General features: G+C 53.0%; 1 protein-coding gene across 1 annotated transcript in view; it reads right to left on the bottom strand.

The window, feature by feature from the left end:
- Window positions 1-2,262: 2,262 nt before the first annotated feature.
- The window catches only part of LOC144673067 (von Willebrand factor A domain-containing protein 7-like), a 63,526-nt gene continuing 40,549 nt past the window's right edge, over window positions 2,263-25,239 (bottom strand). The window contains exons 9-19 of the mRNA XM_078535063.1: window positions 23,338-23,454; window positions 19,735-19,929; window positions 17,461-17,596; window positions 16,018-16,173; window positions 11,160-11,252; window positions 10,207-10,478; window positions 8,294-8,430; window positions 6,136-6,295; window positions 4,899-5,338; window positions 2,830-3,694; window positions 2,263-2,733 (exon numbers count right to left, since the gene is read on the bottom strand). Of these exons, the coding sequence (XP_078391189.1) occupies window positions 2,557-2,733; window positions 2,830-3,694; window positions 4,899-5,338; window positions 6,136-6,295; window positions 8,294-8,430; window positions 10,207-10,478; window positions 11,160-11,252; window positions 16,018-16,173; window positions 17,461-17,596; window positions 19,735-19,929; window positions 23,338-23,454 (2,748 nt within the window). The 3' untranslated portion in view covers window positions 2,263-2,556. The remainder of the gene's footprint in view (window positions 2,734-2,829; window positions 3,695-4,898; window positions 5,339-6,135; window positions 6,296-8,293; window positions 8,431-10,206; window positions 10,479-11,159; window positions 11,253-16,017; window positions 16,174-17,460; window positions 17,597-19,734; window positions 19,930-23,337; window positions 23,455-25,239) is intronic.

Raw genomic sequence — 25,239 nt, 5'->3', positions numbered from 1 at the left:
CCAACACTACGACAGGATCAACACCTGCAGAGTTACTGATGAGGCTTCGTCTTTGAACAAGACTCAAGCCTGATACTTCCCAATTTGGAGGGGGAGGTGGAGAAAAGTCAAGGGAACCAAAAAAGCGACTCATGATTTGCAAAGTCGTGAGCGACAAGTTACAGTTCGAGAAGCAGTATAGGGAAGGAATTTAGGTGGGGGACTGACATGGTTACCTGGTAAAGTAAGCTCTGTGACCGGACTCTTATTGAACCATGTGCAAGTGGAGGGCCGGATCACCCTTAAGCACGTGGATCGTTTAAGAAGAAGGGAGAAACCCCCAACAAAACGATGTTCCACCAGTGACCATCCCTGAACCTGTGGATCCTGTTGAAGCTTCTCAACCAGGGACAGACATGCGCGATGTCTCTGTCGGAGAGGAAGATACTGAGCTGCCTGTGCCTAATGAGGTACCTGATGTTAATGCGGTTCCAGAGAATGTGGTTCCTGATAAAGAATCGGAAGCCGTGGCGATCCGACATTCCACACGGATCAGGAAACCCACCTGAAAAGACTGAACTTGTAATTTCGTGACCTGTGTCAATATTGTAATTTCATGAGATAAATATCCTGGTGAATACAAAACGTACAGAAAAGTTAATGGGGAAGGAATGTAGTAATTATAGTTCTGATAAGTGTAGGACGGTAGCTGTAAGAATAATCCTGTGTTGTAAGAACACATGATCTGTGTAAACCAATCAGTTTGAAGCACAGGGAACCTCTCGTGGAGGGTTCTTCTTTAGTTACGGAGCTTGATGCACAGGTGTAGCTGCTGTTGTTGTCTTGTAAATAAAGTTCAATGTTTCCACCAAGGAAAGTTCCTAGGGGAAATCAACTCTATAACATAACACCACTATGCCACCACCTCCCCTCTGTCCACCAGTCTGGCTTGAGGTCCTATTTTAGTTCAGCCAATGGTTAGCCCTCACCAGACACTTGTATGGATAAGAGGGTGCAAGGCACCATCTATTGAGTCAGGAATGTCAATCTGGAGGCCTGGAACCAGGAGATCTCAACATTTTGAGGGGCTGTTGATGTGTTTCTCCAGAGACGGAAGGAAACAATCTTTCTACCCACGGCCTCTTGCAGTGCTGACTAACTTCAGAAGAATTCTCTAATATTCTTAGGAGTGCCACTCCTTACAGTGCAAGGCCACAAGTCAAGAGTGTGATGGAATACTCCCCACTTACCTGGATGAGTGCAGCTCCCACAACATTCAAGAAAATCGACACCGTCCAGGACAAAGCAGCCCCTCTTGATTGGCACCCCATCCACAAACATTCACTCCCTCCACCACCGACGCACAGTAGCAGCAGTGTGTGTACCATCTACAAGATGCACTCCAGCAACTCACCAAGGTTCCTTCGACAGCACCTTCCAAACCCACGACCGCTACCATCTAGAAGGACAAGGGCAGCAGACACATGGGGAACACCACCACCTGGAAGTTCCCCTCCGAGCCCCTCACCATCCTGACTTGGAAATATATCGGCTGTTCCTTCACTGTCGCTGGGTCAAAATCCTGGGACTCCCTCCCTAACAGCGCCGTGGGTGTATCTACACCACATGGACTGCAGCAGCTCAAGAAGGCAGCTCACCCACCACCTTCTCAAGGGGCAATTAGGGATGGGCAACAAATGCTGGGCCCAGCCTGCGAAGCCCACATCCCGTGAATGAATTAAATGAAAGAGGGATCGGGGTGTCCTGGTACATGAATCCCGAAAAGCCGGCATGCAGGTACCGCATATAACTAGGAAGGCAAATGGACCATTGGCCTTCATTGGAAGGAGGATGGGCGTTGGTGAGACCAGACCTGGAGCACTGCGGGCAGTTCTGGTCTCCTTACTTAGGGAGGGATAGTGTTGCATTGGAGACAGTTCAGTGGAGTTTCACTGGGCTGATTCCTGGGACGAAGGGGGGGTTTGTCTTATGAGGGAGAGGTTGAGTAGGGGGAAGCAGGCTTGAGGGGCCGAATGGCCTACTTCTGCTCTTATTCCTTATGATCGTGACCCGCACTCACATGACTAACCCGGGTTGATCTCCTTAGGACCGGTCCCCTCCTTAAACCAGAGAGGTGATTTCATTCTGAAGGTGCTCTGACTGACATTGATAGACATTTGATTGACTCATCACGAAACTCTTCCTGGAGATAGCAAACTCGCTGACAAAGCAGCCGGCAATCGAACGTACTGCTAGATTAACAGAATTCAAAACCACTTCAGATTGTGTTAGATTAATTGCCAATTTAATTACACACCATGTTGATAACACGACATTATAGAGATGAATTTGACACGCTCTTAAATGGTGCATTTTTAAGCACGGTTAACAATGGGTTAATATCTTGAGAGGCAATAACAACAATACATTTATATATTGACCTTGAACACAGTAACAACTCCCCAAGCAGCATCACAGGAGTGACGATCAGACATAATTTGAATCCCCAGTTCAACAGGAGATTGGAGGAGGTGAGGGGGAAATGCTGAGTCAAAGAGGTAGGATTTTAATCAGCATTCATTCAAAAGGCCAAGAGAGAGAGAGAGCAGAGGGGGGCAGATTTAGGGAGGGAATTACAGAGCTGAGGGACCCAGGCAGCTGAAGGCACGGCCGCCGATGGTGGAGTGACTGACTGTCACTGGGGTACGGGTCCCACACACGCTGACTCTCACTGGGGTACGAGTCCCACACACACTGACTCTCACTGGGGTACGGGTCCCACACACACTGACTCTCACTGGGGTACGGGTCCAACACACACTGACTCTCACTGGGGTACGTGTCCCACACACACTGACTCTCACTGGGGTACGGGTCCCACACACACTGACTCTCACTGGGGTACGGGTCCCACACACACTGACTCTCACTGGGGTACGGGTCCCACACACACTGACTCTCACTGGGGTACAGGTCCCACACACACACACTAACTCTCACTGGGGTACAGGTTCCACACACACTGACTCTCACTGGGGTACGGGTCCCACACACACTGACTCTCACTGGGGTACGGGTCCCGCACACACTGACAATCACTGGGGTACGGGTCCCGCACACACTGACTCTCACTGGGGTACGGGTCCCGCACACACTGACTCTCACTGGGGTACGGGTCCCGCACACATTGACTCTCACTGGAGTACGGGTCCCACACACACTGACTCTCACTGGGGTACGGGTCCCACACACACTGACTCTCACTGGGGTACGGGTCCCACAAACACTGACTCTCACTGGGGTACGGGTCCCACACACACTGACTCTCACTGGGGTATGGGTCCCGCACACACTGACTCTCACTGGGTTACGGGTCCCACACACACTGACTCTCACTGGGGTACGGGTCCCACACACACTGACTCTCACTGGGGTACGGGTCCCGCACACACTGACTCTCACTGGGGTACGGGTCCCGCACACACTGACTCTCACTGGGGTACGGGTCCCGCACACACTGACTCTCACTGGGGTACGGGTCCCGCACACACTGACTCTCACTGGGGTACGGGTCCCGCACACACTGACTCTCACTGGGGTACGGGTCCCACAAACACTGACTCTCACTGGGGTACGGGTCCCACACACACTGACTCTCACTGGGGTACGGGTCCCACACACACTGACTCTCACTGGGGTACGGGTCCCACACACACTGACTCCCAGTCCGATGTGTGTTTCAGGGATATTGGGCCCCGGTTGGGATATAATGTGCGGTAACCGGTGAAAAGTCTATTGTCTTCACCGTAAATGCCACCAGCAGGTGAGCGTGTAAAAGTCTGCGCTTGGACTGTTCTAGACACACTCATTTGTCCTGGACCCTGATGATTGAATTGACGTGGCCTTGAAGGTGTTTGATGTGCTGTCCTGTCAAAGCGGTGAGAAGCCAGATCCTTCCTCAATATTCTGTATAGAAACATAGAAACTAGGAGCAGGACTAGGCCATTCGGCCCTTCGAGCCTGCTCCGCCATTCAATAGGATCATGGCTGATCCTCTACCTCAACCCCATACTCCCGCTCTCTCCCCACACCCCTCGACACCTTTAGAGTCTAGAAACCTATCTATTTCCTTCTTGGCCTCGACAGCCTCCTGTGGTAGAGAATTCCACAGGTTCACCACCCTCTGAGTGAGGAAGTTTCTCCTCACCTCAGCCCTAAATGGTCTACCCTGTATCCTGAGATTGTGACCCCTTGTTCTAGACCCTCCAGACAGAGGAAACATCATCCCTGCATCCAGTCTGTCCATCCCTGTCAGAGTTTTACATGTTTCAATGAGATCTCCTCTCATTCTTCTAATCTCCGGTGAATACAGGGCTAGTCGGCCCAATCTCTCCTCATAGCGACAATCCTGCCATCCCAGGGATCAGTCTGGTGAACCTTTGCTGACCTCCCTCTATGGCAAGTAGACCCTTTCTTAAGTAGGGAGACCAAAACTGCACACAGTGCTCCAGATGTGGTCTCACCAAGGCCCCTGTACAGCTGCAGTAAGACACTCTAGCTCCTGTACTCAAGTCCTCTCTCAATGAAGGCCAACATACCATTAACCTCCTTCGCTGCTGCTGTTGAACCTGCATTCCTGCTTTCAGTGACTGGTGGACAGGGACACCCAGGTCCCCTTTGTGCTTTGATGCCACCCGGGAATAGACGCCCCCAAGTCCACTGGTGCCAACACCTCCAGTGCCGACGGAAGCTAACACCCAGTTACCCAGTGGTCAGGCACCCAGGCGGGTGCCCAGTCCCCACCACCCAGTCCCCAGTCCCCCAACACCCAGAGTCCCCACCACCCAGAGCCCCGACACCCAGAGCCCCCACCACCCAGAGAGATGGTGCCAGTCGGTGAGATGCCCGTCGGTTTCTACTGGAAGCAGATGAGGAGACCGAGGATCAGGCACGAAGCCTCTTCACCGTAAAACCGGGCGTGGCTCCAGGGCGCGGCTCCCGATCCCAGCGGGGTCTGGGGACGGGGAGACGTCTGGGTCCCAGTTGGCCGAGGGGTGGTGGGCAGCCGCGCCCTCACCGCGCACTTCCCGACGTTCCCGACCCCATCGACGGCGACCAGCTCCACCTCCGGGAAGCAGCAGGAGGCGCTGTAATGGGCGGCGGTCCGGCGCGCGTCCAGGCGGTGGGTCTGGAGGGTGCCGTTGCCCAGGCGGGCGTAGAGGCTGGCGACGCCCGTTCCCAGGTCGGTCAGCACGGCCTCCAGCCGCCAGTCCTCCTCGCTACAGTTGGCACGGGGCTGAGGGGGGCAGGCGTAGACCAGGCGCGTGATGGTACAGTTCGGAGAGTTGACGTCCTCGACCTGTGTGGGGGGGAGAGAGAAGACAACAGGGGTCAACCAGACGGAGCGAGGGGACTTACCAGACCCTGGGTTCGAAACAGGTCCCAAAAGGTTGCTCATGGTGGTGAGAAAGGCAGGGTCCCTTTAAGAGTGAACCAGGACAATCTTTAGGGAGAAAGAGCCTCTGACAGTGCGGCACTCCCTCAGTACTGACCCTCTGACAGTGCAGCACTCCCTCAGTACTGACCCTCCGGCAGTGCGGCACTCCCTCAGTACTGACCCTCTGACAGTGCAGCGCTCCCTCAGTACTGACCCTCCGACAGTGCAGCGCTCCCTCAGTACTGACCCTCCGACAGTGCGGCACTCCCTCAGTACTGACCCTCCGACAGTGCCGCACTCCCTCAGTGCTGACACTCCGACAGTGCAGCACTCCCTCAGTACTGACCCTCCGACAGTGCGGCACTCCCTCAGTACTGACCCTCCGACAGTGCCGCACTCCCTCAGTGCTGACCCTCCGACAGTGCGGCACTCCCTCAGCGCTGACCCTCCGACAATGCAGCACTCCCTCAGTACTGACCCTCCGACAGTGCAGCACTCCCTCAGCACTGACACTCGGACAGTGCAGCACTCCCTCAGTACTGACCCTCCGACAGTGCAGCACTCCCTCAGTACTGACCCTCCGACAGTGCAGCACTCCCTCAGTACTGACCCTCCGACAGTGCAGCACTCCCTCAGCAGATACTGTGGGAGATTGCCATTGTGGACTCCCTGCCCCTCTCCAGCCATTCCCCGATGTGGAGGACTCTGCCTCTCAGTACCTGGTCCCTGACTGTGAGGTGGAGCACATCATAATTGAAGTCATCGGCTTCTGTGGATGAGGCTTCGATGGTGATGGTGATGCTCGTCCCAGTTGCTGTCCCGTTTGGCACAAAGAAATAGGCCACAGCATCAGCGTCCTCATTTAACCCGACTGTCACACTGGGGGTTGAGAGAGAGAGAGAGATAGAGAAAGAATTACACAGGATGGACAACACAGAAACATGGCCATTCGGCCCATCTGCTCCGTGCTGGTGTTCCTGCTCCACACCAGCCTCCTCCCCCCCGCCCTCTCCATCTCACCCCATCCCCATATCCTTCTATTCCTTTCTCCCTCATGTGTTTATCCAGCTTCCCCCTTAAACACATCGACACTATTCACCTCGACCACTCCCTGTGGGAGCGAGTCCCACATTCTCCCCACTCTCTGGGTAAAGAACTTTCTCCTGAATTCCCCATTGGGTTTATTAGTGACGATCTTATATCGATGGTCCCCCTAGTTCTGGTCTCACTCCGACAAGTGGAAACATCTTCTCTACGTCTACCCTATCAAAACCCCCTCATCATTTTAAAGACCTCGATCAGGTCACCCCCCCCTCAGCCTTCTCTTTTCTAGAGAAAAGAGCCCCATCCCTGTTCAGTCCTTCCTGATAGTTATAACCTCTCAGTTTTGGTATTATCCTTATAAATACTCCTTACACCTTCTCCAGTGCCCAACTCCCTTTGTATACTGTAGAAACTGGAACAGTGCACAGTGCTCTGAGTGTGGTCTAACCAAGGGATATGGAGACTGGAACTGTGCACAGTGCTCCCAGTGTGGTCTAACCAAGGGATATGGAGACCAGAACTGTGCACAGTGCTCCCAGTGTAGTCTAACCAAGGGATATGGAGACCAGAACTGTGCACAGTGCTCCCAGTGTAGTCTAACCAAGGGATATGGAGACCAGAACTGTGCACAGTGCTCCCAGTGTGGTCTAACCAAGATATTTACAGTTTGCAAGTAACTACTGACTTTTTAAATTGATCTGTTAAAAAATGAATTTGAGTAATTATCTTTTCTTATTCATGACTTTATTATGGTTTGTCAATAATGGGATTGATACTTCTATCTGTTCCACCAGATCATTCTGCATGTGACTTCCCCAATGTTGGAAATGTACCCTCTCCACAGTTAGACAGGCTGAAATCAGTTTCCAAGCGACACACTCATTGTATACGTTTGTAGTGCTGAACTGTGTCAATCTTCAAATAAACGGAGTGTTTGATGGGGACAGTGTAGAGGGAACTTTACTCTGTATCTAACCCTGTGCTGTACATGTCCTGGGAGTGTTTGATGGGGACAGTGTAGAGGGAACTTTACTCTGTATCTAACCCCGTGCTGTACCTGTCCTGGGAGTGTTTGATGGGGACGGTGTAGAGGGAGCTTTACTCTGTATCTAACCCCGTGCTGTACCTGTCCTGGGAGTGTTTGATGGGGACAGTGTAGAGGGAGCTTTACCCTGTATCTAACCCCGTGCTGTACCTGTCCTGGGTATGTTTGATGGGGACAGTGTAGAGGGAGCTTTACTCTGTATCTAACCCCGTGCTGTACCTGTCCTGGGGGTGTTTGATGGGGACAGTGTAGAGGGAGCTTTACTCTGTATCTAACCCCATGCTGTACCTGTCCTGGGAGTGTTTGATGGGGACAGTGTAGAGGGAGCTTTACTCTGTATCTAATCCCGTGCTGTACCTGTCCTGGGAGTGTTTGATGGGGACAGTGTAGAGGGAGCTTTACTCTGTATCTAACCCCGTGCTGTACCTGTCCTGGGAGTGTTTGATGGGGATGGTGTAGAGGGAGCTTTACTCTGTATCTAACCCCGTGCTGTACCTGTCCTGGAAGTGTTTGATGGGGACAGTGTAGAGGGAGCTTTACTCTGTATCTAACCCCATGCTGTACCTGTCCTGGGAGTGTTTGATGGGGACAGTGTAGAGGGAGCTTTACTCTGTATCTAACCCCGTGCTGTACCTGTCCTGGGAGTGTTTGATGGGGACGGTGTAGAGGGAGCTTTACTCTGTATCTAACCCCGTGCTGTACCTGCCCTGGGAGTGTTTGATGGGGACAGTGTAGAGGGAGCTTTACTCTGTATCTAACCCCGTGCTGTAAATGCGACGTGTTCTAACCTGGATGGGATGATACGTTGAGTGATGTTGTGATCATCTCTGACAGATAGTTTGTAATTTGAAGGTGGCCAATCTGATTTCAGATTCACTGTCAAGTTGAATTCCTCTCCTGTGCGGACAATCTCTCTATCCTGGACCTGAATGTGGAGAGATAGCGATTTGACTGTTAGAAAACAGAGGTTAGTCGCACCAAACATTGTCATAATTTACTGAGAGACAAGCAACCTGTAAATCTGTGCCCCTGGGAGACGGAGCGAGAGGGAGAGAGAGAGAGAGGGTGGAGAGAGAGAGGGAGAGGGAGAGAGAGAGGGGGTGGAGAGAGAGAGCGTGAGAGACGGGACCGTACGGTCAGTGAGAGACGGGACCGTACGGTCAGAGTGAGAGACGGGACCGTACGGTCAGAGTGAGAGACGGGACCGTACGGTCAGTGACGGACGGGACCGTACGGTCAGTGAGAGACGGGACCGTACGGTCAGTGAGACACGGGACCGTACGGTCAGAGTGAGAGACGGGACCGTACGGTCAGAGTGAGAGACGGGACCGTACGGTCAGAGTGAGAGACGGGACCGTACGGTCAGAGTGAGAGACGGGACCGTACGGTCAGTGTAGAGACGGGACCGTACGGTCAGAGTGAGAGATGGGACCGTACGGTCAGTGAGAGACGGGACCGTACGGTCAGAGTGAGAGACGGGACCGTACGGTCAGTGAGAGACGGGACCGTACGGTCAGAGTGAGAGACGGGACCGTACGGTCAGAGTGAGGGACGGGACCGTACGGTCAGTGTGAGAGACTGGGCCTTACCCCCAGTGTAGAGACAGGACCGTACGGTCAGTGTGAGAGACAGGGCCTTACCCCCAGTGTAGAGACAGGACCGTGCGGTCAGTGTGAGAGATGGGACCGTGCGGTTAGTGTAGAGACAGGAGCATGCGGTCAGTGTAGTGACAGGGCTGTGCTGTCACTGTCAGAGACTGGATCTTACGCTCAGTCTAAAGACAGGGCCGTGCGGTCAGTGAGAGGGACAGGGCCGTACGGTCAGTGTGAAGGACAGGGCTGTGCGGTCAGTGTGAAGGACATGGCCTTGCGGTCAGTGTGAGAGCCGGGACCGTACGGTCAGTGAGAAGGACACGACAGTGCGGTCAGTGAGAGGGACAGGGCCGTGCGGTCAGTCTGAAGCACCGGGCCGTGTGGTCAGTGTGAAGGACAGGGCCGTGCGGTCAGTGTGAAGGACAGGGCCGTGCGGTCAGTGTGAGAGCTGGGACCGTACGGTCAGTGAGAGGGACATGACCGTGCGTTCAGTGAGAAGGACAGGGCCGTGCGGTCAGTGTGAAGCACCGGGCCGTGTGGTCAGTGTGAGAGCCGGGACCGTGCGGTCAGTGAGAGGGACAGGGCCGTGTGGTCAGTGTGAAGGACAGGGCCGTGCCGTCAGTGTGAAGCACCGGGCCGTGCGGTCAGTGTGAGAGCCGGGACCGTGCGGTCAGTGAGAGGGACAGGGCCGTGCGGTCAGTGAGAAGGACAGGGCCGTGCGGTCAGTGTGAAGCACCGGGCCGTGTGGTCAGTGTGAAGGACAGGGCCGTGCGGTCAGTGTGAAGCACCGGGCCGTGCGGTCAGTGTGAGAGCCGGGACCGTGCGGTCAGTGAGAGGGACAGGGCCGTGCGGTCAGTGAGAAGGACAGGGCCGTGCGGTCAGTGTGAAGCACCGGGCCGTGCGGTCAGTGTGAGAGCCGGGACCGTACGGTCAGTGAGAGGGACATGACTGTGTGTTCAGTGAGAGGGACAGTGCCGTGCGGTCAGTGAGAGGGACAGGGCCGTGCGGTCAGTGAGAGGGACACGACCATGCGGTCAGTGAGAGGGACAGGGCCGTGCGGTCAGTGTAGAGACAGGGCCGTGCGGTCAGTGTGAAGGACTGGACCTTACCCTCAGTGTTGCGCGTGATGTGGAGATCAGTGCTGTCGAGAGCCGCTGGTAGATGTTGCCTGTCCCATCCTGGCCTTTGAGCAGCACAAAGAATGATTCCCTCGGGACACTCTCAATCTCCACCAGGTATGTCGCGTCGGACAGCGCATCATTCCAGATGCTTCCATTCTGCAAGGTCATCCCGTTAACAGCAACCAGGAGCAAATCAGTGACCGATGAGTTTGGAAAAAGAGGGAGTCCGGTCACTGAGACCATTAGCGTCGCATTCCGGCCTGTCAGAGGGAAGGAGACAGAGAGAATCATCAGGGGGATTGAATTGCTAAAATGACCCAGGCAGTGTGTGTGGGACCCGTACCCCAGTGAGAGTCAGTGTGTGTGGGACCCGTACCCCAGTGAGAGTCAGTGTGTGTGGGACCCGTACCCCAGTGAGAGTCAGTGTGTGTGGGACCCGTACCCCAATGAGAGTCAGTGTGTGTTGTACCCGTACACCAGTGAGAGTCAGTGTGTGTGTGACCCGTACCCCAGTGAGAGTCAGTGTGTGTGGGACCCGTACCCCAGTGAGAGTCAGTGTGTGTGGGACCCGTACCCCAATGAGGGTGAGTGTGTGTGGGACCCGTACCCCAGTGAGAGTCAGTCTGTGTGGGTCCCGTACCCCAATGAGGGTGAGTGTGTGTGGGACCCGTACCCCAGTGAGAGTCAGTGTGTTTGGGACCCGTACCCCAGTGAGAGTGTGTGTGGGACCCGTACCCCAGTGAGAGTCAGTGTGTGTGGGACCCGTACCCCAGTGAGAGTCAGTGTGTGTGGGACCCGTATCCCAGTGAGAGTCAGTGTGTGTGGGACCCGTATGCCAGTGAGAGTCAGTGTGTGTGGGACCCCTAGCCCAATGAGGGTGAGTACCTGCCAACACTGGCAGCAATGAACACTGAACCAATGCCTATGGTTTTTGAACTCACCTGGACTGGGACGCCCAGCTATGACAGTGAAGCCAGGATGAGGCCCGTTGAAATATTTCACAATATTGTACGAGAAGTCAATGTGACTTTGCCCTGAAAAAGGGAAAGGCTTGAATTATTGCTTCATTGTTGTGTGTACATCGGTCCTTTGGGGTTCTGGGTCTTTAATGCAAGAACAGGAGGCGGAGTGGGCCATTCAGCCCATTGAGCCTCCTCCCCCATTCAATAAGGTCATTGGCTGAACTAATTGTGGTCTGAGGTCCACTTTCCTGTCCATCCCCCATACCCCTTGGACTCGAGCGTCCATCAAAAATCTATCCAACTCAGCCTTGACTCTATTCAATGTTCCAGTGTGCTCTGCTCCCTGGGGTAGAGAATCCCAAACACTCACGCCCCTCTGAGACTGGAAATTCCTCCTGATCTCCGTCTTCAGTGGGAGACCCCTTACTTGTAAAATAGGCCCCACTCGTTCTAGATTCCCCAGTGATGGGAAACATCCTCTCAGCATCTACCCTGAGGAGCCCCCTCAGCTTTCAATAAGATCGTCTTCTCATTCTTCTAAACTCCAATGGGTTCAGGGCCCAACCCGCTCAACCTCTCCCTCATAAGACAAACCCCCCTTCATCCCAGGAATCAGCCCAGTGAACCTTCTGTGAACCCGCCCCCAATGCATTTATACCCTTTCTTAAGTAAGGAGACCAGAACTGTACACATGTTCTCCAGATGTGGCGTCACCAACATCCCTACTGTTATACTCCATCTCCCTCGCCAATAAACAACAGTGTTCCACTTGCCTTCCTGGTCATTTGCTGTTCCTACACACTAACTTTTCCTTGTTCATGTACCAAGACACCCCGATCCCTCTGTACCTCAGAGTCCTGCAGCCTGTCTCCATTTAGATCATTTGCTACTTTTCTATTTTTCCTGCCCAAGTGGACAAGTTCACATTTTCCCACATTATACTCCGTCGGCCGAATTTTTGCCCACTCGCTTAACCTGTATATGCCCCTTTGCAGACTCCTCATGCCCTCTTCACAACTTACTTTCCTACCTATCCTTGTGTCATCAGCGAATTCAGAAACTCTACATTCGGTCCCTTTATCTAAGTCATTGATATAAATTGTAAACTCTTGAGGCCCCAGCGCTGATCCCTGTGGTTGTCACATTTGCCAACCTGAGAATGACCCATTTATGCCTACTCTCTGCTTCCTGTTAGCTGACCAATCCTCTATCCAAGCTAATATGTTACCCCCTGCACCATTAGCTCTTATTTTGTGTAGTAACCTTTGACGTGGCACCTTATCAAAAGCCTTTTGGAAATCCAGGCACAGCACATCTACAGGTTCCCCCTTTATCTGCCTTGCCTGTTACTTCCTCAAGGAACTCTAATAAACTAGTCGAACATGATTCCCCTTTCGCAATCACCATCCCTGGGTATGTCCTGTCCCTCAGGCAGGGCAGACCCAACAGAGGTGGTGGGACAGTGGTATACAGTCGGGAGGGAGTGGCCCTGGGAGTCCTCAACATCGACTCCGGACCCCATGAAGTCTCATGGCATCAGGTCAAACATGGGCAAGGAAACCTCCTGCTGATTACCACGTACCACCCTCCCTCAGCTGATACAGCAGTGCTCCTCCATGTTGAACATCACTTGGAGGGAGCACTGAGGGTGGCAAGGGCGCTGAAAGTCCTCTGGGTGGGGGGACTTCAATGTCCATCACCAAGAATGGCTCTGGAGCACCACTACTGACCGAACTGGCCAAGTCCTAACGACATCGCTGCTAGACTGGGTCTGCGGCAGGTGGTGAGGGAACCAACAAGAGGGAAAATCATACTTGACCTCACCCTCACCAACCTGCCTGCCGCAGATGTATCTGTCCATGACAGTATCGGTAGGAGTGACCACTGCACAGTCATTGTGGAGACAAAGTCCCCTCACATTGAGGACACCCTCCATCGTGTTGTGTGGCACTACCACCATGTTAAATGGGATAGATTTCGAATAGAGCTAGCAACTCAAGACTGGGCATCCATGAGGTTTATATATCGGGGTGTTGGGGTTCGTGGGGTTTATATATTGGGGTGTTGGGGTTCGGGGGGTTTATATATTGGGGTGATGGGGTTCGTGGGGTTTATATATTGGGGTGTTGGGGATCGGGGGGTTTATATATCGGGGTGTCGGGTTTCCGGGTTTATATATTGTGGTGTTGGGGTTTATGGGGTTTATATATCGGGGTGTTGGGGTTTATATATCGGTGTGTTGGGATTCGGGGGGTTTATATATCGGGGTGTTGGGGTTCGGGGTTTATATATCGGGGTGTTGGGGTTCGGGGGGTTTATATATCGGGGTGTTGGTGTTCGGGGGGTTTATATATCGGGGTGTCGGTGTTCGGGGGGTTTATATACCGGGGTGTTGGGGTTCGGGGGTTTATATATCGGGGTGTTGGGGTTCGGGGGGTTTATATATCGGGGTGTTGGGGTTCGGGGGTTTATATATCGGGGTGTTGGGGCTCGGGGGGTTTATATATCAGGGTGTTGGGGTTCGGGGGTTTATATATCGGGGTGTTGGGGTTCGGGTTTTGTATATTGGGGTATTGGGGTTCGGGGGTTAATATATCGGGGTGTTGGGGTTTCGGGGTTTATATATCGGGGTGTTGGGGTTCGGGGTTTATATATCGGGGTGTTGGGGTTTGGGGGTTTATATATCAGGGTGTTGGGGTTCGGGGTTTATATATCAGGGTGTTTGGGTTCGGGGGGTTTATATATCGGGGTGTTCGGGTTCGGGGTTTATATATCGGGGTGTTGGGATTCGGGGGGGTTATATATCGGGGTGTTGGGGTTCAGAGGGTTTATATATCAGGTGTTGGGGTTTGGGGGGTGTATATATCAGGTGTTTGGGTTTGGGGGGTTTATATATCGGGGTGTTGGGGTTCGGGCGGTTTATACATCGAGGTGTTGGGGTTCGGGGGGTTTATATATCGGGGTGTTGGGGTTCGGGGTTTATATATCGGGGTGTTGGGGTTCGGGGTTTATATATCGGGGTGTTGGGGTTCGGGGGTTTATATATCGGGGTGTTGGGGTTCGGGGGTTTATATATCGGGGTGTTGGGGTTCGGGGGTTTATATATCGGGGTGTTGGGGGTTCGGGTGGTTTATATATCGGGGTGTTGGGGTTCGGGGGTTTATATATCGGGGTGTTGGGGATGGGGGTGTATATATCGGGGTGTTGGGGTTCGGGGGTTTATATATCAGGTGTTGGGGTTTGAGGTGTGTATATATCGGGGTGTTGGGGTTTGGGGGGTTTATATATCAGGTGTTTGGGTTTGGGGGGTTTATATATCGGGGTTTTGGGGTTCGGGGTTTATATATTGGGGTGTCGGGGTCCGGGGGTTTATATATCGGGGTGTTGGGGTTCGGGGGTTTATATATCGGGGTGTTGGGGTTCGGGGGTTTATATATATCGGGGTGTTGGGGTTCGGGGGTTTATATATCAGGGTGTTGGGGTTCGGGGTTTATATATCGGGGTGTTGGGGTTCGGGGTGTATATATTGGGGTGTTGGGGTTCGGGGTGTATATATCGGGGTGTTGGGGTTCGGGGGTGTTTATATATCAGGGTGTTGGGGTTCGGGGTTTATATTTCGGGGTGTTGGGATTCGGGTTTTATATATCGGGGTGTTGGGGTTCGGGGGGTTTATATATTGGGGTGTTGGGGTTCGGGGGGTTTATATATCAGGTGTTGGGGTTTGGTGTGTGTATATAACGGGGTGTTGGGGTTTGGGGGTTTATATATCGGGGTGTTGGAGTTCGGGGTTTATATATCGGGGTGTTGGGGTTTGGGGTGTATATATCGGGGTGTTGGGGTTCGGGGGTTTATATATCGGGGTGTTGGGGTTTATGTGGTTTATATATCGAGGTGTTGGGGTTCGGGGGTTTATATATCGGGGTGTTGGGGTTTGGGTGGTTTATATATCAGGGTGTTGGGGTTCGGGGTTTATATATCGGGGTGTTGGGGTTCGGGGGGTTTATATATCGGGGTGTTGGGGTTCGGGGTTTATATATCGGGGTGTTGTGGTTCGGGGGTGTTTATATATCGGGGTGTTGGGGTTCGGGGTTTATATATCGGGGTGTTAGGGTTCGGGGTTTATATATCGGGATGTTGGGGTTCGGGAGGTTTATATATCGGGGTGTTGGGGTTCGGGGGTTTATATATCGGGGTGTTGGGGTTCGGGGGTTTATATATCGGGGTGTTGGGGTTCGGGGGTTTATATATCGGGGTGTTGGGGTTCGGGGGGTTTATCTATCGGGGTGTTGGGGTTCGGGAGGTTTATATATCGGGGTGTTGGGGTTCGGGGTTTATATATCGGGGTGTTGAGGTTCGGGGGGTTTATCTATCGGGGTGTTGGGGTTCGGGAGTTTTATCTATCGGGGTGTTGGGGTTCGGGGTTTATATATAAGGGTTTTGGGGTTCGGGGGGTTTATATATCGGGGTGTTGGGGTTCGGGGTTTATATATCGGGGTGTTGGGGTTCGGGGTTTATATATCGGGGTGTTGGGGTTCGGGAGTTTTATCTATCGGGGTGTTGGGGTTCGGGGGGTTTATCTATCGGGGTGTTGGGGTTCGGGGGTTTATATATCGGGGTGTTGGGGTTCGGGGGTTTATATATCGGGGTGTTGGGGTTCGGGGGGTTTATATATCGGGGTGTTGGGGTTCGGGGGGTTTATATATCGGGGTGTTGGGGTTCGGGGGTTTATATATCGGGGTGTTGGGGTTCGGGGGTTTATATATCGGGGTGTTGAGGTTCGGGGGGTTTATATATCGGGGTGTTGGGGTTCGGGGTGTATATTTCCCCATTGACTAACCGGTAATTCTCACGGAATACTCCGTGTTGGACCTGAGTCGAAGTTGCCAGACTCCAGTTTCGATTGGGGAGTGGAGTCGGATCACCTTCAGATTCCCAAATGTTTTTGTTGTTGCCAAACCATTCCCAGATCCACGCGCAATCGTCTGATTTACTCCTGGGGAAAAAAAATATCATCAACGCTTTGAAAATTGTTACCATCTCCTTCGAAACCAAGAACTTTTAAGAAGGAATTCAAACTCCCAGCTGATTGCTGAAAGAAATAGGCATCAGGCTTTTACTGTAACAAATGACTCAATGCATGAAGGACAAAACACTATTTCCTTTTTGTAGGCAACTTATACTGTAACAAATGACTCAATGCACGATGGACAAAACACTATTTCCTTTTTGTAGGCAACTTATACTGTAACAAATGACTCAATGCATGAAGGACAAAACACTATTTCCTTTTTGTAGGCAACTTATACTGTAACAAATGACTCAATGCACGATGGACAAAACACTATTTCCTTTTTGTAGGCAACTCGTACTTCGCAGTCCAGAAAGGAACATTCCCCTTGTTCACTCACTACCCATCGTATTCCCCACATGATTGTAGTCCTCATAGCAAACAGTCCATAATTACTCCCAGCTTCCAAAAATTATTCCCCTATCCCCGTTTTGCTGAGTAGCAACTCCCTCATTTATCAGGAAGTTTCTCAAATCGTTACCAGCCTGTTCCTGTGATTCTTCTTCTTCCCCCGGCCAGTACAAATCTCCCAGAATGGTAGAAGGCTGCCGATTGCGCCCCATCGATGACAGACCCGTCCCCCATTCCGCATCCACCTGTGTGAGTGCAAACCAAGCAGCGCCTTCCTTCTGCCAGCCACACTCAAGTGCTGCCCGCCTGAGATCGCCATTGATTTATAGGGAAGCCTGTAACCTGATCTCAAAAAAAAAGTCAACCTCCGCCGCCTTCCCCATGGCAACGTGAAACACGACAACCTTGGAGAGAGGTGGAAATGTTAATGGGCTCCTTCGCAGACCAAATCTTCTTCCGCTTAGAAGTAAATGGACAGTTTACAGCACGGCGTGTTTACAAGGCGGGAGCATCAACACCTTTCTGTGACTTGAGGCAACCCGGTGTCTACTCGTGGCAAACTCAGAGACTGATGCCATCGTCCCCAAACACAAATCGCTCGCACATTCTCCTGAGTGACACAGTGCCAAACTTTCTTTGATTCGTAATAAGGAAACAACGCAGGTTTACAGTCAGGGAGAATTCAGAATATGAAAACGTTTATTCACTAAACTTAAATAGGTCGTCCCAAATTATACTAATCTTGTAGACATCACTAGTGGCATAGCGGTAATGTCGCTGGACTAGTAATCCAAAGTCAGTGTGTGATGGTGTCACGGCCGCAGTATCGTTTAAGGCTTTAACAGTTGAAGGATCTCTTACCACTGGGGTTTGTCAGTATGATGTCACTTGTGCTGCCGCGTATGTAGATGGTGACGTTTTGGATAGAAACGTCGATGTACAGGCTGATGGGATTTTCCACACGCGGGAGGCTGCTGGACATCTGCAGCAGGATGACCTGCGGAAGGGAACAAGTGGTTACTGGGCTTGACATTTCCCCTCCGATAGTGTTTGCTACCTCTGACGCCACTTACTCACTCAGGTTTACTGGTCCCCCACAGGCATTGACACTTCCCAGGGTGTGGGGGTCAGGCACACACTGACTCTCACTGGGGTACGGGTCCCACACACACTGACTCTCACTGGGGTACGGGTCCCACACACACTGACTCTCACTGGGGTACGGGTCCCACACACACTGACTCTCACTGGGGTACGGGCCCCACACACAAACTGACTCTCACTGGGGTACGGGTCCCACACACACTGACCCTCACTGGGGTACGGGTCCCACACACACTGACTCTCACTGGGGTACGGGTCCCACACACACTGACTCTCACTGGGGTACGGGTCCCACACACACTGACTCTCACTGGGGTACGGGCCCCACACACAAACTGACTCTCACTGGGGTACGGGTCCCACACACACTGACTCTCACTGGGGTACGGGTCCCACACACACACTGACTCTCACTGGGGTACGGGTCCCACACACACTGACTCTCACTGGGGTACGGGTCCCACATACAATGACCCTCACTGGGTTACGGGTCCCACACAAACTGACTTTCACTGGGGTACGGGTCCCACACACACTGACTTCCACTGTGGTGCAGGTCCCACACAGACTGACTCTCACTGGGGTACCAGTCACACACACACTGATTCTCACTGGGGTAGGGGTCCCACACACACTGACTCTCACTGGGGTACGGGTCCCACACACACTGACTCTCACTGGGGTACGGGTCCCACACATACTGACTATCACTGGGGTACATGTCCCACATACACTGACTTTCACTGGGGTATGGGTCCCACACACACTGACTCTCACTGGGGTACGGGTCCCACACACACTGACTCCCACTGTGGTACGGGTCCCACACACACTGACTCTCACTGGGGTACGGGTCCCACACACACTGACTCTCACTGGGGTACGGGTCCCACACACACTGATTCTCACTGGGGTATGGGTCCGACATACACTGACTCTCCCTGGGGTATGTTGTCCCACACACACTGACTCCCACTGTGGTACGGGTCCCACACACACTGACTCTCACTGGGGTACGGGTCCCAGACACACTGACTCTCACCGGGGTACGGGTCCCACACACACTGACTCTCACTGGGGTATGGGTCCCACACACACTGACTCTCAGTGGGGTATGGGTCCCATACACACTGACTATCACTGGGGTACGGGTCCCACACAGACTGACTGTCACCGGGGTACGGGTCCCACACACACTGACTCTCACCGGGTACGGGTCCCACACACACTGACTCTCACTGGGGTACGGGTCCCACACACACTGACTCTCACTGGTTTACGGGTCCCACACACACTGACTCTCACTGGGGGACGGGTCCTTATTATTTTATCTCCCCTACAGGACACTCTTCTCTGGGTATTGCAAGCATTATCCTCTGGGGAAAATTTCTTGTTGATGCTTAATGTTAATAATTTAGAGGTAATGTTATTTTTGTGGGAAGATTAGAGCAGTACTGCAGCTTTGTGAGTCCCCTTGGACGCTGTCTCTGGGGAAGAGATTGAACCATCATGAGGTGAATCGTCATTGTGGGAGTTAATGTCGTAGAAGCTTTTGAGGACGTCAGAGGTTTGATCTTCAAAAATTAAGATTTCAAATCCCTCATGTAAGAGACAGCGTAGTGACGAGATTTCATGACTAACAGTGGCCACTGACGTCTGGGTGGGTTGCTGAGGTACCCATGGTCCTTGTCTCAGCCGCCTCTGCCATTTAATTTGCAGTGTGGTGCATTTGACAACATTTTGCCTGTTAGTTCACACTTACCTCATGTTAATTCTGAAGTTTAGAGCATAAAATAGTTCTTGTCGATGATTCTACTTTTCTAACTTTGTCTTTTGAAGTTTATTTCGTTTTATTTAAGACCGTGGCTGTCTTGCGGCATTGTTCTCCTGGTGGGTGAGTGATGCCTGTAGCTTTGTCTAGTGGTCTAAACAAGAAGTTACTGGTCCCTAACTGGACTCTCAGTCTGTTTACTGGGACACACGCTACCCACCGTAAACCTCACCACTGCCTTTTAGCCACGAGGTGCTTACCAGGGCAGCGCTGGTGGACTCGTCGATGATGGCGGTCAGCTGGAAGAGCTGGCTCTTTTGTATCACCACCGCATCGGCCCCGGAGGCCGTGGCCAGACTCTGGTAGAGTTGGAGGCCAGACTCAGCCGCTCTCTCCCCCTTGCTCCACCTCCTTCTCCGCCGCCCGCTGAACACGCTGGTCAGGAGGAAATAAACCTGCAAAAACAAGAGCCACACAGGCCTAATAGGGCGAGATTTCGAGGTCCAACGCGCAAAAGCCTCTGCCTTTTCTGGCACGCGCTGGCCCTCTTGACCCCCAGCCCCCTCCCCACTCCCGACACCAGTCGTAGGGGGAAATTCTCTGACCTGTTCCGAAGGACGCGATCGAGGGACGCTTAGAAAACGACGAGGGGATTGGGCAGGGCGAACATGGGGTTTGTGGAAGGGAAACCACGGTCGACAAGCCTCTCGAAGTTCCCTGAGGATGGGACGAGCAGGGCTGATAAGGGGGAAGCAGTAGATGTGGTGTATTTGGATTTTTGAGAAAGCTTATGAAGAAGTGCTGGGCAGGAGACCCAGGGAGCAAAACTATAGACTGTGGGATTGAGGGGAATATACCGACCTTGGCTGAGGATTGGGGAACAGGCAGAAAACAGAGGGTAGGAATAAATGGGTCAATCTCAGGTTGGCAGGCGGTGACTGGTGGGGCACTGCAAGGATCAGAGCTGAAGCCTCAGTATTTCACAATCTAGATCCACGGTTTGGACGTAGGGACCCAAACGTAATATCTCCGAGTATACTCACGACACAAAACTGGGTGAGAATACGGGCGGTGAAGAGGAAGCAAAGAGATTACGAGGAGATTTGGACAGGCTAAGCGAGTGGGCAAGAACACGGCAGGGGGAATATAACGTGAAGTTATCTGCTTTTGGAGGGAAAAGAGGGAAATGCAGAGTATGTCTCAGATGTTGTGGGATTGGGAAAGGTTGATCTCCAAAGGGGACCTGGGTGTCCTTGTCCATGAGTGACCGAATGCTAACAGGCAGATGCAGCGAGCTATTAGGAAGGCAAATGGTACGTTGGCCTTCATCATGAGGGGGATTTGAGTACAGGAGGATAGATGTCTTGCTGCAATGGTACAGGGCCTTGGTGAGACCTCACCTGGAGCACTGTGTACAGTGTTGGTCCCCTTATTGAAGGAGGGATATACTTGCCACAGAGGAAATGCAGCCAAAGGTCACTAAATTAAGCCCTGGGATGGTGGGATTGTCTACGATGGAGAGGTTGAGGAAACTGGGCCTTAATTCTGCAGGGGAACAAGAAGTGATCTCACTGACGATTACAAACTTCTTACAGGGAGCGACAGAATAGATGTAGATAAGATGTCCCACACTGGTTGCCGGCGGGGGGGAGGGGAGGGGAGGGGAGGGGGTGCTAGGACCTGGAGAAACAGTCTCAGAGTAAAGGGTAGGCCAATTAGTGCTGGGATGAGGAGGAATTTCTTCACTCAGAGGGTGGAGAGTCGTTGGGAATGTCTAGCCAAGAGGGTTGTGGAGGCTGGGATATGGGGCATGTTTAATTCAGAGGTCAGTGGATTTCTAGATAGCAAAATTATGGGGATAGTGTATACAGATACGACAGATGGAGTTGAGGAGAAAGGTCAACCAAGATCCAGCCGATTAGCAAATCAGGTTCGATGGGACGAATTACCCACGGCTGCTCTGCTGTTGGAACGTTCACTGGGGAAAGTGTGGCACACACACAGACTCTCACTGGGGTACGGGTCCCACACACACTGACTCTCACTGGGGTACGGGTTCCACACACACTGACTCTCACTGGGGTACGGGTCCCACACACACTGACTCTCACTGGGGTGCGGGTCCCACACACACTGACTCTCACTGGGGTACGGGTCCCACACACACTGACTCTCACTGGGGTACGGGTCCCACACACACTGACTCTCACTGGGGTACGGGTCCCACACAAACTGACCCTCATTGGGGTACGGATCCCACACACACTGACTCTCATTGGGGTACGGGTCCCGCACACACTGACTCTCATTGGGGTACGGGTCCCACACACACTGACTCTCACTGGGGTACGGGTCCCACACACACTGACTCTCACTGGGGTACGGGTCCCACACAAACTGACCCTCATTGGGGTACGGATCCCACACACACTGACTCTCATTGGGGTACAGGTCCCGCACACACTGACTCTCACTGGGGTAAGGGTCCCACACACACTGACTCTCACTGGGGTACGGGTCCCACACACACTGACTCTCACTGGGGAACGGGTCCCACACACACTGACTCTCACTGGGATACAGGTCCCACACACACTGACTCTCACTGGGGTACGGGTCCCACACACACTGACTCTCACTGGGGTAAGGGTCCCACGCACACTGACTCTCACTGGGGTATAGGTCCCACACACATTGACTCTCAGTGGGGTACGGGTCCCACACACTGACTCTCACTGGGGTACGGGACCCACACACACTGACTCTCATTGGGGTACGGGTCCCACACACACTGACTCTCACTGGGGTACGGGTCCCACACACACTGACTCTCACTGGGGTAAGGGTCCCACGCACACTGACTCTCACTGTGGTAAGGGTCCCACGCACACTGACTCTCACTGGGGTATGGGTCCCACGCACATTGACTCTCACTGGGGTACGGGTCCCACACACTGACTCTCACTGGGGTACGGGTTCCACACACACTGACTCTCACTGGGGTACGGGTCCCACACACACTGACACTCACTGGGGTACGGGTCCCACACACACTGACTCTAACCCTGGGGTACGGGTTCCACACACACTGACTCTCACTGGGGTACGGGTCCCACACACACTGACTCTCACTGGGGTACGGGTCCCACACACACTGACTCTCACTGGGGTACGTTTCCCACACACACTGACTCTCACTGGGGTACGGGTCCCACCCACACTGACTCTCACTGGGGCACGGGTCCCACACATACTGACTCTCACTGGGGTACGGGTCCCACACACACTGACTCTCACTGGGGTACGGGTCCCACACACACTGACTCTCACTGGGGTACGGGTCCCACACACACTGACTCTCACTGGGGTACGGGTCCCACACACACTGACTCTCACTGGGGTACGGGTCCCACACACACTGACTCTCACTGGGGTACGGGTCCAACACACACTGACTCTCACTGGGGTACGGGTCCCACACACACTGACTCTCACTGGGGTACGGGTCCCACACACACTGACTCTCACTGGGGTACGGGTCCCACACAAACTGACTCTCACTGGGGTACGGGTCCCACACACACTGACTCTCACTGGGGTATGGGTCCCACACACACTGACTCTCACTGGGGTATGGGTCCCACACACACTGACTCTCACTGGGGTACGGGGCACACACACACTGACTCTCACTGGGGTACGGGTACCACAGACACATAGCCTGGCTTGATTTCCATTGACTCTTGTGTTTAGTTGATGACTATGATCAATATTTCTGACAGCAACTGATTTCAGATTATTTAGCCTTTGCTGGAATTGTGTGAGGGGTGGGTGTAACCTTTAATGCCGCTCGGTATTCTTACCTGAGATCGGGTTTCCTGAATCAGGGCTAGGATTGTGTTCTTCAGGTGAATATCTTTGGCTGGTGCATCAGTGAAGACGTAGATTTGGCTATTTGGGGCTGAGTTAGTGAGTGCCAGCTGGAAAACATGTGAGGAAAGAGTTCTCATTACTCACAGTTACCAAGGCTATTGTCCCGAGAGACACAATTCCGTGTTACTCAACGTTAGAGTGGCATCCCCATGTACAGGGATGTGAGAGAGAGGGATAGAGAGACCTCCCCAGATACAGGAGTGTGGGAGAGAGAGGGGGTTAGAGAGACCTCCCCAGATACAGGAGTGTGAGAGAGAGAAAGGGGGTTAAGAGACCTCCCCAGATACAGGAGTGTGAGAGAGAGAGGGGGTTAGAGAGACCTCCCCAGATACAGGAGTGTGAGAGAGAGAAAGGGGGTTAAGAGACCTCCCCAGATACAGGAGTGTGAGAGAGGGGGTTAGAGAGACCTCCCCAGATACAGGAGTGTGAGAGAGAGAGGGGGTTAGAGAGACCTCCCCAGATAGAGGAGTGTGAGAGAGAGAAGGGGAATAGAGAGACCTCCCCAGGTACAGGAGTGTGAGATAGAGAGGGTTAGAGAGACCCCCGCCCCAGATACAGGAGTGTGAGAGAGAGGGAGTTAGAGAGACCTCCCCAGATACAGGAGTGTGAGAGAGAAAGGATTAGAGAGACCTCCCCAGATACAGGAGTGTGAGAGAGAGAGGGTTAGAGAGACCTCCCCAGATACAGGAGTGTGAGAGAGAGAGCTGGAGTTAGAGAGACCTTCCCAGGGACAGGAGTGTGAGAGCGAGGGGGTTAGAGAGACCTCCCCAGATACAGGAGTGTGAGAGAGAGAGAGGGTTAGAGAGACTTCCCCAGATACAGGTGTGTGAGAGAGAGGGGGTTAGAGAGACCTCCCCAGATACAGGAGTGTGTATGAGAGAGAGAGAGGGTTAGAGAAACCTCCCCAGATACAGGAGTGTGTGAGAGAGAGGGGGTTAGAGAGACCTCCCCAGATACAGGAGTGTGAGAGAGAGAGGGGGTTAGAGAGACCTCCCCAGATACAGGAGTGTGAGAGAGAGGGGGTTAGAGAGACCTCCCCAGATACAGGAGTGTGAAAGAGAGGGGGTTAGAGAGACCTCCCCAGATACAGGAGTGTGAGAGAGAGGGAGTTAGAGAGACCTCCCCAGATACAGGAGTGTGAGAGAGAGAAAGGGTTAGAGAGACCTCCCCAGATACAGGAGTGTGAGAGAGAGAGGGATAGAGAGACCTCCCCAGGTACAGGAGTGTGAGAGAGAGAGAGGGTTAGAGAGATTTCCCCAGATACAGGAGTGTGAGAGTAAGAGAGGGGGTTAGAGAGACCTCCCCAGATACAGGAGTGTGAGAGTAACAGAGGGGGTTAGAGAGACCTCCCCAGATACAGGAGTGTGAGAGAGAGAGAGAGGGTTAGAGAGACCTCTGCAGATACAGGAGTGTGAGAGAGAGAGGGATAGAGAGACCTCCCCAGATACAGGAGTGTGACAGAGAGAGAGGGTGTTAGAGAGACCTCCCCAGATACAGGAGTGTGACAGAGAGAGAGGGTGTTAGAGAGACCTCCCCAGATACAGGAGTGTGAGAGAGAGAGAGAGAGGGGGTTAGAGAGACCTCCCCAGATACAGGAGTGTGAGAGAGAGAGGGGGTTAGAGAGACCTCCCCAGATACAGGAGTGTGAGAGAGAGAGGGGGTTAGAGAGACCTCCCCAGGTAAGGAGTGTGAGAGAGAGGGGGTTAGGGAGACCTCCCCAGATACAAGACTGTGAGAGAGAGAGAGAGTTAGAGAGACCTCCCCAGATACAGGAGTGTGAGAGAGAGAGAGGGTTAGAGAGATTTCCCCAGATACAGGAGTGTGAGAGTAAG

This window comes from Cetorhinus maximus, unplaced genomic scaffold, assembly GCF_964194155.1.
Source record: "Cetorhinus maximus unplaced genomic scaffold, sCetMax3.hap1.1 HAP1_SCAFFOLD_241, whole genome shotgun sequence".
Classification (NCBI taxonomy): domain Eukaryota; kingdom Metazoa; phylum Chordata; class Chondrichthyes; order Lamniformes; family Cetorhinidae; genus Cetorhinus; species Cetorhinus maximus.
This window is presented reverse-complemented; position numbering and strand designations above follow the sequence as displayed.